Genomic DNA, 11189 nt, shown 5'->3' on the forward strand with positions numbered 1-11189 from the left:
AGCTCCGCTTTGCTAAGAATTGTATGGCAAAGTACAGGCAATTTTTCCATTTTATGCACCCCTTTTGCCACGTTAATGCTAATATCAGTGGTTAGCAAAGCAAATATAATAACTGCTCTCCCCAACGGATCCCATGATTGAGGCTTCCACTCCTCTGGCCTGCAATCGAGATGCTGGAAGAAGATTTTCCATATTTCTTTCTACCTCCTCACTAGCATTTTGATCAACAGAGCCCCATTCTCCCAGTGGAGAAAAACAAGGCGCAGAGTCATGTCTGTACAGCTACCAATGGCAAATTGGGAGAGAAATCAATTTGGGCCCCTGGACTTGAAGTAAAAAGGAACTTTCGTTTAGACGCCCTTCCTGCCCAATGTGATCCATCTCTGGTGGCTGCTTCCACCCCAGGATTTGGGGGGCAGGGCTGTTTTACCACCACCAGAGGCCCCAAACACTGAACCCATTGTGGCATGTGCTCCCATATGTATTTAAAATGTAAAAATACAAAGCCATAAAAGAAGTGTAAGAAAATCCAACACAGTACCACCCCCCGTTGAAATATCAAATATCAAATTCTTTCTAAAAATAAATGTTGGTCCCCCTCCTATATCAGTGCCCTGAGCAAAAGCATTGTCAGTGGAATCTGTAAGTCGGCAGCAAGTGGGGGGTACCCCATATTTGTACATACTTGACACTGGGTTCTTTTATCTCAGTTGATGATCAACCCCCTCAATACAAATGTTTCCAGGCAGGAGAGCATCTCCCTCTTCCCTGCAGAATTCCCAGGACAAGGGAAGTAAGATTACTCTCAGATATGGGGCTTCTTGGGGGAGGCGGCAAAATCATTTTTCCTACTCACATTCTAGAACAGAGCAGTGATTTAAATCAGACTTGGAGCCACTCGGGGCTGAGGTGATGCCTGCCCTAAGAGAGGGGTTAAGGGTGGCGGTGGGAGGGTCCCCAAGGGCTGAGACATCAACTCCCCTTTAGATTCAGGGATCCTGGGGGGCACACTGCTTCCCGCTTAGACTAGGCCTCTTGAGGGCTGAGATGACGCTCCGCTAAATCGTGGAGTTTTCTAGAGCTTGGGATACAGTCTCGTCCTCAGATCTGAGGCTCCCTGGGACAGGTGCGCTACCTCACCTTCAAATTCCAGCCTTTGGGGACAGGCCTGCTTTTATGTGCCCAATCAAGGGCTCCTGGGGAAGGGGTGGGGGACAGGGACTTTCCCTCCCTCTCAGATTTGGGGCTCACCAGGGCTGAGATGGCGTCTCCCCTCAGGCTCTGGGCTCCCTGGGGTAGGGGCAGGGTCCCGCCCTCAGAGTCAGAGCTTCCCGGGACAGGAGCTGTGTGTCTCGGCCTCCCTTCGCGTGGGGCAAGGGGCTGCGGGACCAGCGGCCTCTCTTCTGGCAGGAGGGGGGGGGGTTCCCCTGAGGCCCTGCCCCCTTCGTGACATGCTCGAGGTGTCCGGTGACCGAGACACTCTTAGCTGGGTGCAGGGTGCGGCTCAGGGCGTGGTCACCGGGGTCTACTTAGGGCGGCCAGTGCCGGGGACGACGCAAAGGTTAACTGCGAGCTGCCGGGCACTCAGCGCGGGTCATGGCGTGGATACTGGACTGCCTTTTCGCCTCGGCCTTTGAGCCCCGCCCCCGCCGTGGTGAGTGGGGCCCACCGAGTCGGGGGGCTGGGGTGCTCGGCCGGGGGCGGCCGGCGGCTACAGCCCCGGCTGGGCGCCCTGGGGCTTGGCTGGTCGCCCCCTTGCCTCCCTTCCTGCTGGCTTTTAGCTAATTGTTCCTGGCTCAAGGGACTGCCCCGTCGAGGCCCCGCATAAATCACCAGCTTTGCCGGGAACCGCGAGCAATCGCGCTAATGGCTCGGCGGTACGCGGGACGAGCTGGTGGGCGGAGTCGCTGGCTCAGCCGCCCGCAGGGACAGCCAGAGCCTTGGGGCCAGACGCGCAGGAGCGGCGTCCCGCAACTCAAGGACCCTAAAGGCCCAAGGATGAATGTCCCTGACAGGGCAAGCCAGGCCCCAGGGATCCTGAAGGAGGCGGGGGTTCATTTTGCCTTGAAGTTTGTCCCCTTGTCTCAATCTCAAACACAGAATATCAGGAATGGACCCCCCAGAGTCGTCGAATTTAACCCCTTCATTTAAGAGATGATGACACTGAAGATAGGAAAAGCCTGCCCAAGGTTACCCAACAGGTTGGCAGCATACATGGGTCAGCTTAGGCTCTGCCAGCTGCCCACTGCCCCAGACTGCCCAGTAGTGGACCCCTGGGGTCTTTAGTCGCTGTCTTTCCTTGGGTACTTGAGATCAATGCTTGGTTTCCCTATTTCTGTGGAATTGAGGACACAAGTGTGCAAAGATCACAGCACTGGCATATGTGGGTCACATTTCACCCCTTTTCTGGAACTGCTTCTACAAAGTACATTTTGACAACTGATTATATTTTGGTCCTTAAAGTTTCAGGAGACTGATATTTTCTTTTGAAGTACCCCAGGACCCCACCCATACTGTCCTTCACTCCCCTTGATAAGCCCCACCTCCTTCAGGCTGCCACCTGCCCCCACAGCCACCTGTTTTTCCATAGTCTCCACCTCCAAAATCTATATTGGTGAGAGTGCGTCATTGGGCACCAGCCATAGACCAAACCTGGGGTTGTCTCCTCTTTCCTCTGCCCCTGACAGGCGGGGAGGGAAGTCAGGGAGAGGAGGGGCCTCAGCAACTTAGTTCAGCAGAGACCTGTTTTTAGTTCTTGCCAGCCCCAACACCCTACTGAGAACCATCCCTGGAGTTTGACCTCCTGCTAAAACACTACGGCATGCTTAGCCAGTTCAAGTACAGCCTCGAGCCAGCAACAAGATCTCTGAGAAGGAAAAAGAACTGCATACACACAGAGTTTAATTTTTTCTTTTGCATATTTTAAGGTTTATATGATCCCGGTGAATCAAAATATAAGGGAGTTTCATAAGATGTCTTTTGAGGCCTTACTGCTCTAACAGTCTACCCTGAAAAGAGGGTGAGGGAAACATTTCGCCCTTGCTTGGACTAGAAGGTCGTCATGTGACTCCAATGAGATCAAGGACATGAAGGCTTCTTTATGAATAACCACATAGGAGGGAGTCCATATTACACCAGGAAGCCCAACTCCCATCTGAAAACAGCAATGTCTATTAGAATTAGAAGGCTTTTCCTTAAACTGAACCCCAAAACCCAAATCTATGTCCTGGGAGCTTCCACCTTCTGGCCCTGGCATTGACTTCCGTGGTCCTCCTTCCTAGGAAACAGTGCTAGCTCTCCCCATTGTCCCACCCCTAACTCACCCTGTTCTTACCTAGGCCAAACTTCCCCAGTTTCTTCATCTGTTTAACATGTGACATAGCTTCAGGGCCCCCACCCATGTCTACCTGCTTTTCTTTGAACATGCTCCAACTTATAAATGTCCAATGACCGGGCCAAAAGAGGTTTTCCAGCTATGCCCCTATAAATATAGTCCTGGATGGCTGACTTTCCCTCTTTTGGAAGCCTACGCCACACCCAAGGTACACACATATGTAGTCATAAACACACACATAACATATACATTACCACACCTATGCATGCCCACGTGCAAAGCCATGAACACACACATGCCTCACATGCACTACATACTTTCTACACACAGCATAATATACTCACATTACCCGTGTATGCACCGCTCACAAATCCCATGCACAGCCACACAGTTCACACAAAGACTTTATTTACATTGAATTACTTTCAACGAAAGCTACTCTTTTTCCTTGAGTAAACCCAAGTTCTTTTCAGAGTCTCCATTCTGTATTTGGTGTTTGAACTCAAGTGTAAGACCTTATATTCGCTGCTGCATTTCTAGTCTAGTGGGACCTATTCCCCAATATACCCCTGCAGCACACCACTGCCTACGTAGCTCTACTACTTATACAAGAGCAGCTGATATATGTGAAGCACTTCCCAAATGCTGGGCCCTTAGGCTCAGTTCCTTACATATATAATCTCACTTAAGTCACAGGGCATCACTTTGAAATAAATAATCTTTGGGTAGTTTTTTGACTGGGCAAGAGCTCACTTCATTGCACTCCCCCTGAGAAATGCTGTACAATGTGAAGGGTAACTTTGTGGGTAACTATTGATATTCTGCAAGGCTGTAATTGCCTTGGTGCCTCCCTTCGAATGTCTTTCAGAAGTCTTCAGGCATCAGAGATGGGGTTGGGGGAGGAAGCTGTCACCTGACTGGGCAGAAGTGGGGCAGTATCTAAATGTTCCTTCATCCCCATTACACTTGCCCAAGAGATAGTTGGTATGTCACAGTATTTTTTTTTTTTTTTTTGNCTCTAGAGCTTAGCCCACACTTTACCCATCATGAGGATGAAATACAGAATCTGTGTGATGAAAACCGGCAGAAAATAATACTCTTGCAAATGTATCTCAGACTCCAGCAGTAGAGCTGACATTTATCAAGCTTAAATATCAAATGACGGAAAGCATTGAGCACTGATAGAGCAAGAAGCAAGACACCAGGTCCCTGAGGGTGATTATGGCAACGGTGAAAGTAACATTATTCCTTTTTTTTCACACCTACCTACTACGACAACCTAAATGTCCAACAATAGTGGAATGGTTAAATAAAATCCATGACATATCCACTTGTTAGATTGCATAGAACCATAAAAATTATTTTTGCCAAGAATATGTAACAACATAGAAAATGGTATGATTATAACTGTCAAATATGCATTTTTGAAAGATTAGAAAGAAATTGACAATAAGATAGAGTTAGAGAATCTATTAAGGTGGTGGGATAATAGCTATTTCTCTGTTTTCTAAAGTCTATGAAGTTTGTTCTTCAATTACTAATTTAAAAAGGCATAAAAAGGCAAATTTAGGACCTGTGATATGCAAATAAACTATACAGTGATCTAGAATCCCACTATACACAGTTTAAATATATTTTTTCTTCTAATTGTAGTTTAAATATAATAACTGGATCAGGCCAGCCAAACATGATCTTCCCAATGATCATGAAATTTCCACTAACTCCGGGTGGGAAGAGGAACAACTGGTTTGAATCCCAGGCCAGCTCTTATAAGGTTGCTGTGAGAGAGTTACTTAACCTCTCTTAAAATGACATAATAATGTCTATATTTTGTGGTTATAAATAATAATAATAGTTCTTATTACTGCTATTGTAGATGTCATTATATTAAATGCTTTCTATGGTCAGTTATCAAAAGAAGTTTTATTTTTTCCAAATGTTTACTATTTGTAAATACCAGTCACTCTACATAAACTATCTCTAACCGTAACAACTCTCTGAGGTTAGTATTATTGTCTCTATTTTAAGGACAAAAGCTCAGAGAAGTTTAGTAACTTGCCCACTGTCACACAGTGGCTGAGCAAGGATTACAATCCTTTTTGATATGACTTCAAAGCTTGAGTGAAATTAAAAGAGAGAAACATTTGCAAAGCTCCTATGCTGACATGTGGCAGACATTTACTAGGTGGTCAACATGATGTTGGTGATGCTTTGCCCAGGGCCCAGATGCCGGTCTTTGACTTATTTGATTATCTATAAATTTCTTTCTGTGAAAAGGAATTTCAACTGAAAGATGCAATACAAACCCACCACCTGTGTCCTCATAGATGGGGCTCTGAGTCACTAGGAAACGATTTCTGTTTCCTGCTGGCAGTATCATTTGTTCTCACATGTATCAGCAGAAGTAGGTAGATGGCATGTTTGATGAGCCTTGGCAGCTACTGTCACGTCTCAGATACACTTCTTGAGCAACCACGCGGCTTCCTCAGGATGGGTACCCAATACTCAGCAGGTAGGTCCCTGTTTATTAAGGAAACTTACTAAGTGGCATGGACGTATCTGGAACCCCTGCTCTAACTATTCTCTGTCCGATGTGGTTGACACCTAATTGTTACCCCTCCCATTTCCCTTTTCAAAGCTGAGGCTCCAGGACTTCCACAGAAGCAGACAGGGGTAGGAGCTGGAGAAGTTTTTCGAAATTCTTAAATCCTCAGAGGGACTCACTTGCAAGGAGGTATCTGGGGTCAGTGAGGGTAGCATGCAGGATAAATAGAAGGGATGAACGAGAGGGAGGAGTTGAAGGCACCTTCCAGAGTCTGGAAGCATCTAGGTGGGGACCTCTCAGAGCTTTTCCTGCCATGAATCTCAATACCTCTCTATTCTGTAGTCTTTTTATCCCTCCGTGGGATTATATCCACCACCACCACCCCTCCCCCGTCCCCAATTTCTTGATCTTCCTCCACCACTCCCTGCTTAAATGCAGCCATAGCTTGCAATGACTTGCTTTTGTCTCTAGAGGGAGGCAAAAGCACCAGGGAGGAAGGGGTTCAGACTGGGGTCTTCTTCCACTTCACTAGTTTTGGCAAAGGGTAGAATTTATTTTCCTTTAATTGGGAACACATGAATAAAAACTAATCAGAGATGTATTTTAGGTGCTGCATAGCATATCTCAGAGAACCATCATATCTTTCTCTATCATCCCATCTACCCCTCAACATAGGTGGCTGCTACAAACTGGATGGCCTTAGGCACTATTATTTCTAGAGTGAAAGTGAGGGGAAAACAAAACAGGAGTCATAGGGCAATCTTAGCCAGGAAATAATCATGCTTTTACTTTCTGGGGCACAATGGCACATATTTAGGAGACTGGGTTGGGGCTGGATCAGCAACTGGGGTGGAGGGAAGTCTGGACAGTGAGCAGAAAGTTTGAAACTTTCCTGTGTGGAGTATTATATCCGAAACCTTGGTCTCATTAACACTGCAAGGAGAAACTGCAGAGTGAGAATTGGACTTAAGGTCCAGTTCTTCCGGGGCTGCATTAGGCTGATCAAACATCACCCTAAAAGAAGAGGGACTATTTCAAGAGTGTCAGACAAGCCAGTAATGAGGAAAATTGGCAGTTTAGTCAGTTGGCTCCACTCCCTGAACACCATGGTTGAGACACTCTGGGCTACATGAGAAGGAAAAAAAGTGCAGAAGGGAATTAACTAACCTTTTCTTAAACATTTACTGTATCTGTTAAGCACTTGGCTGATGGTTTCTATGGTTTACCTCCTTTAGTCATCTGAGCAATTCTAGGCAGGTGTTAACATCTCCATTTTACAGTTGAGGAAACTGAGGCTCAGAGAGGTGAAGTAACCTTGCCAAGATCACACAGCAAGTAAGTGCTCAAGCTGGGATATCAACACAAAGCTGTCTCATTCTGAAGCCTGTGGTCTTTCTCTGCCCTCCCCACATGGAAAAAACAAAAGCCCTGATTTTCAAGGGCTTTACTCTCATGGGGAAACCATGATCTCTCTCCCCACAAAAATCCACATTTTGGTACCCTGCTCCTCCAGATTCTCATATTTAGGGTGAAATTAAGCAAATCTCTGTTTATATTGGACCGTAATGGGAGTTATTAAAGCGTTTTCCACCTTTGCAATTCCCCATATAATCTTCATGTTATAGGAACACATTTCCTGAACTCCAAAGCGAGAGAGACTTATGATGGCGATTTTAAGCTCCAAGGAAAGAGTGTGTGTGTGTGTGTGTGTGCGCGCGCGCGCGCGTGTGTGTGTCTGTGTGTCTATCCCATGGTGGTGGCATGTTGATAAGTGTTCTGATAGCCCCTCTTATTGCCCCATTTATATGGGTGGGGGGCATCAGAGAAGGATAGCTTTCCATTATGCTAGTAGTCCCTGGCCCACGACTGCATCTTTGGAGCCATAGCCGGGGAGCTTTTGGCTTCTTCAGAGTTGAAGTTTGTCCTCCATTTCACAGGCAGGAACACTGAGCTGGAGTGAACCAGATGGTCTTTATGAACCAAAGTGGAACTGACACAACAGGATTTAGATGGGTAGTCTAGTGATGTGTTTATGCATGTGTGCGTATGTGTGTGTGCTGGTGTTGAGAAGCAGGGGCAGACCCTCTGAGGAAGAGAGGCCTCACATGAACAGCTGTGAGGAGGTGGAAGTGAAGCCGGTATATTCAGAGGAGAGTGAGGAGGTGTCAGATTGGCCCCACAGCAGCAGGAAAGCTGAGCATCTGAGACCAGATGCTAGAAGATACCAAAGTTTGCCTGAACACCTTGTATGGATTTAAGTTTAATGAAACCAAGGGGCTTCAGGTGGTCTATGCCCTGCCTGAGTAAGACTGACATATTTAGGCTCCCCTTTTCCCCAAAAGGAGACTTTCTGGCTACAGAATACTTTTGGCAATGCTTTTGTGCCCACCCAGGATGAGGTGCTGACCCAGGCCCAGCTGGGGGGAAGCTTTATGGATGTTCCAACTGTTTTTCATCCACGCACCAGGCTCATTTGTGCCAGATGAAAGGGCACAATAATAACAGTGGCAATTTAAATCGTGCTTCTCACTTTCCCCCCTGAAAAGTGGCGAAGTGACTCACCACTGTTGAATTGTCCCTCTCTATCCACCCCCTGACCTCTTTGCAGCAGTCTAGGCTGGTTCCCTGGGGGCTAAGCTGGGAGCTAGTGCTTCCAGAGGCCCTTTAGCTGTGACTGGGATGACATCATGCTCCCCCCATAAATGTGTTCCCCAAAATGCGATGTATTGCTTTAATTTGGGTTTCTCAGATGAGGCTGCTTGGAAGGCATTAGAGCAGCATGAGCCCCATTAGGAAAGTGCAGTGCCCCCCGACTCATGAATAATATAAAATGGGGTCCATTCAGTAATCTTTTCTGAGGGAGAAGCTCTGCTTGTTTTTCTACATGCAGTTTGGTATGGAGATGCTTGCTCTATTTGAAATTTGCCATATACCAACTTCTGGTAGTGATGTTATAAAAATGGGTCTGGGGAGCTGTGAAATGATTCTCTTACTCCACCCTGATTCTTCACCTCCATATCCCTCCATACCCAATTCCCCTGACCCTATGGCTGGAAAATGTTCACTTTCAACTCTTTCTTTCAGCACCAGCCTATGGAGAGCTCCCAGAACTGGAGCTAGTGAGGTGCACTTGTGCCTAGAGTAATTACAGATTTTGACGTATCAACAAAGCAGGTAATTAGGTGGAGAAAGTATCCGCTGTCTGGGAGACAAAGAAAGTAATTATGCTGACTACTTCTGGTGCTGTCAGTAAACTCAAAAGAAAGATTTGTAGAGAAATGATAATGTTTGATAGAAACTTCAACGTCTAGCAGGAATCAGGGGACTCTTAGTAAAGCCACCTGGTATGTAATAAAGGTTTAGGAAATATGGTAGACCTGAGTTCAAATACCAGCTCTGCCTCCTAGGGTCTGTGTGATCTTGGGGAAATTACTTAACTACTCTGAGCCTGATGTGTGAAGTGTAAAAATAGCAATGATTATAGCTCTATCTACCTTACAGGATCATTGTAAGGACCCAAGGAGATAATGCATGTCAGAACACTTACAATGCCCAGTACACAGTAGGTACTTAACAAACGGCAACATTATTATTATTATTACAACTATCCTTGCTACATACCAGGTATTCTCTACAGCAGTTCAGAGTTTAAAAAGGTAAATAAATTATTGCAGTTATGTATGATCATGTCATGAGAAGTATGAAGGGTGTAATTATGGTGGCTCAAAGAAGGGAGCCCTCAGTTGAGAGGGAAAAGCACAGAAGAGCAGAGAAAGTTTTGTGATTCTGGAGTTAGGTTTAAAAAAATAAGTAGGAGTTTGTCACAAGGCCCAAGGGGAAAGGGCTTCCAGGCAACTGGATCTGCCCACACAAAGCCAAAAAGGTGTGAAACAGCCAGGCCCTGAGCAAATAGTTGGGCTCAGCTAGGCACCAACTGGGATCTCCTGGGCGGGGGAGGGGTGTCAGGTCAGAGACCAAGAATCTATCCAGTTTACTCCCACCAGCCCCTGTATCGCGCCCTAGGCGCCCTACCTGGCCAATCACGTGCGGCGCCCTCCTCTTCTTTCCTCTAAGCAGTCAGGTAAATTCACACCCTGCCCCAGCTGGCCACAGAGGTGGGCGGGCAGGCGAACCCCCACGGTGAAGATCAGACCAGCGGGCACCCCTGCCGAGGTCGCGGCCCCTACTTCCTTTCTCCTCTCAGTCCCAGCCCAACGTCCCACTCGTCCCCGCCCCCAACCACACACACGGTCACTTGGGTTCTTTTAGACAACCCTGTACTCTCACACACCGCACCCATACACTTACGCGGCAATCCCCCTTCAAGACACATACAACCCGTTCATCCAAGCACGTAAGCTGACCACATGCGTCCACACCACACACGAGAACATCACACCAAAAGACACACACCGCACCCTCACATGCATAAACCTTTGAACACACACCTCAAGTAGATTGACTTACAGAGAAATCTTGCACACGAACACATTCACACACTACACACTTCAACAAACACCACCTGTAAACCCACATTGACACACTGCATCTAAGCATAAAAACACACCACACATATGCACACAAGCTTCAACGGGCGCACACACATCCACACACTGCACACACATATACACTCACCACAGCAAGACCACAAACCCCGGCAGGAGCAGCACACACCCACCTTCAAACCGCACCCACATAATCCCACTATAATCGGGCAGAAACATACAACCTATAAGCGTGCACACACAAACACATGCTGCATGTCAAAGCGCAAACCAAATACACACCACACCAAGCACTCCAGCTAAAACGTGCTCCGCTCACACACCCCCCACACCCAGCCACACACCGAACGCACACACAGATCTACCGCACGCGCGCGCGCGCACACACGCTTACATGCATACATACATACACACACAGCCCGCCCCCGCCTTCCCTTTGGGCGGAAGAGAAGGGGGCGAGGAGGAGAGGAGGGGAAAAAAGGAGGGAGGATGAGCGAGCGAGGCGGGGCGGGCACAGATGCTCTTTTCCTTTTGACCTGGGGTGTTGCCCCCATGTTCCCCATTCCCAAGCAAAGGGAGTGAGTGAGTTGGGTCCAAGGAAAATCCAGGCAGAACCCAGGAAAACGAGAAGGTCTGGGAAATCAGCGAGCGGGCGCGAGGGCTCCGCGGGGACCCTCACTCAGCGTATGGTCGACCCCTCCGGAGGCTCCTCCTCCTGGCACCCTCCCCCTGGCCTTTTCACTGCCTTGACCTCTGCCCCCCTCCGCACCCCCACCCTCAGCCAGGACACGTGCTTCTCACCCCA

At 47.7% G+C, this 11189-nt stretch overlaps 1 protein-coding gene and 1 long non-coding RNA gene across 3 annotated transcripts in view; one reads left to right on the forward strand and one right to left on the reverse strand.

Annotated features, from left to right (window-relative positions):
• Nucleotides 1-1353, reverse strand: part of LOC108521353 (uncharacterized) — a 42464-nt gene extending 41111 nt beyond the window's left edge. The window contains exon 1 of the long non-coding RNA XR_001883171.1: nucleotides 1252-1353. This is a non-coding gene — a long non-coding RNA (uncharacterized LOC108521353). The remainder of the gene's footprint in view (nucleotides 1-1251) is intronic.
• A 98-nt stretch (nucleotides 1354-1451) lies between these two features.
• ARHGAP36 (Rho GTPase activating protein 36) overlaps nucleotides 1452-11189 on the forward strand; it is a 31331-nt gene continuing 21593 nt past the window's right edge. For both annotated transcript variants that reach the window (XM_017861163.1, XM_017861162.1), the window contains exon 1: nucleotides 1452-1654. In XM_017861163.1, the coding sequence (XP_017716652.1) occupies nucleotides 1597-1654 (58 nt within the window). In that variant the 5' untranslated portion in view covers nucleotides 1452-1596. The remainder of the gene's footprint in view (nucleotides 1655-11189) is intronic.

Source organism: Rhinopithecus bieti, unplaced genomic scaffold (assembly GCF_001698545.2).
Source record: "Rhinopithecus bieti isolate Rb0 unplaced genomic scaffold, ASM169854v2 scaffold_59965, whole genome shotgun sequence".
Classification (NCBI taxonomy): Eukaryota; Metazoa; Chordata; class Mammalia; order Primates; family Cercopithecidae; genus Rhinopithecus; species Rhinopithecus bieti.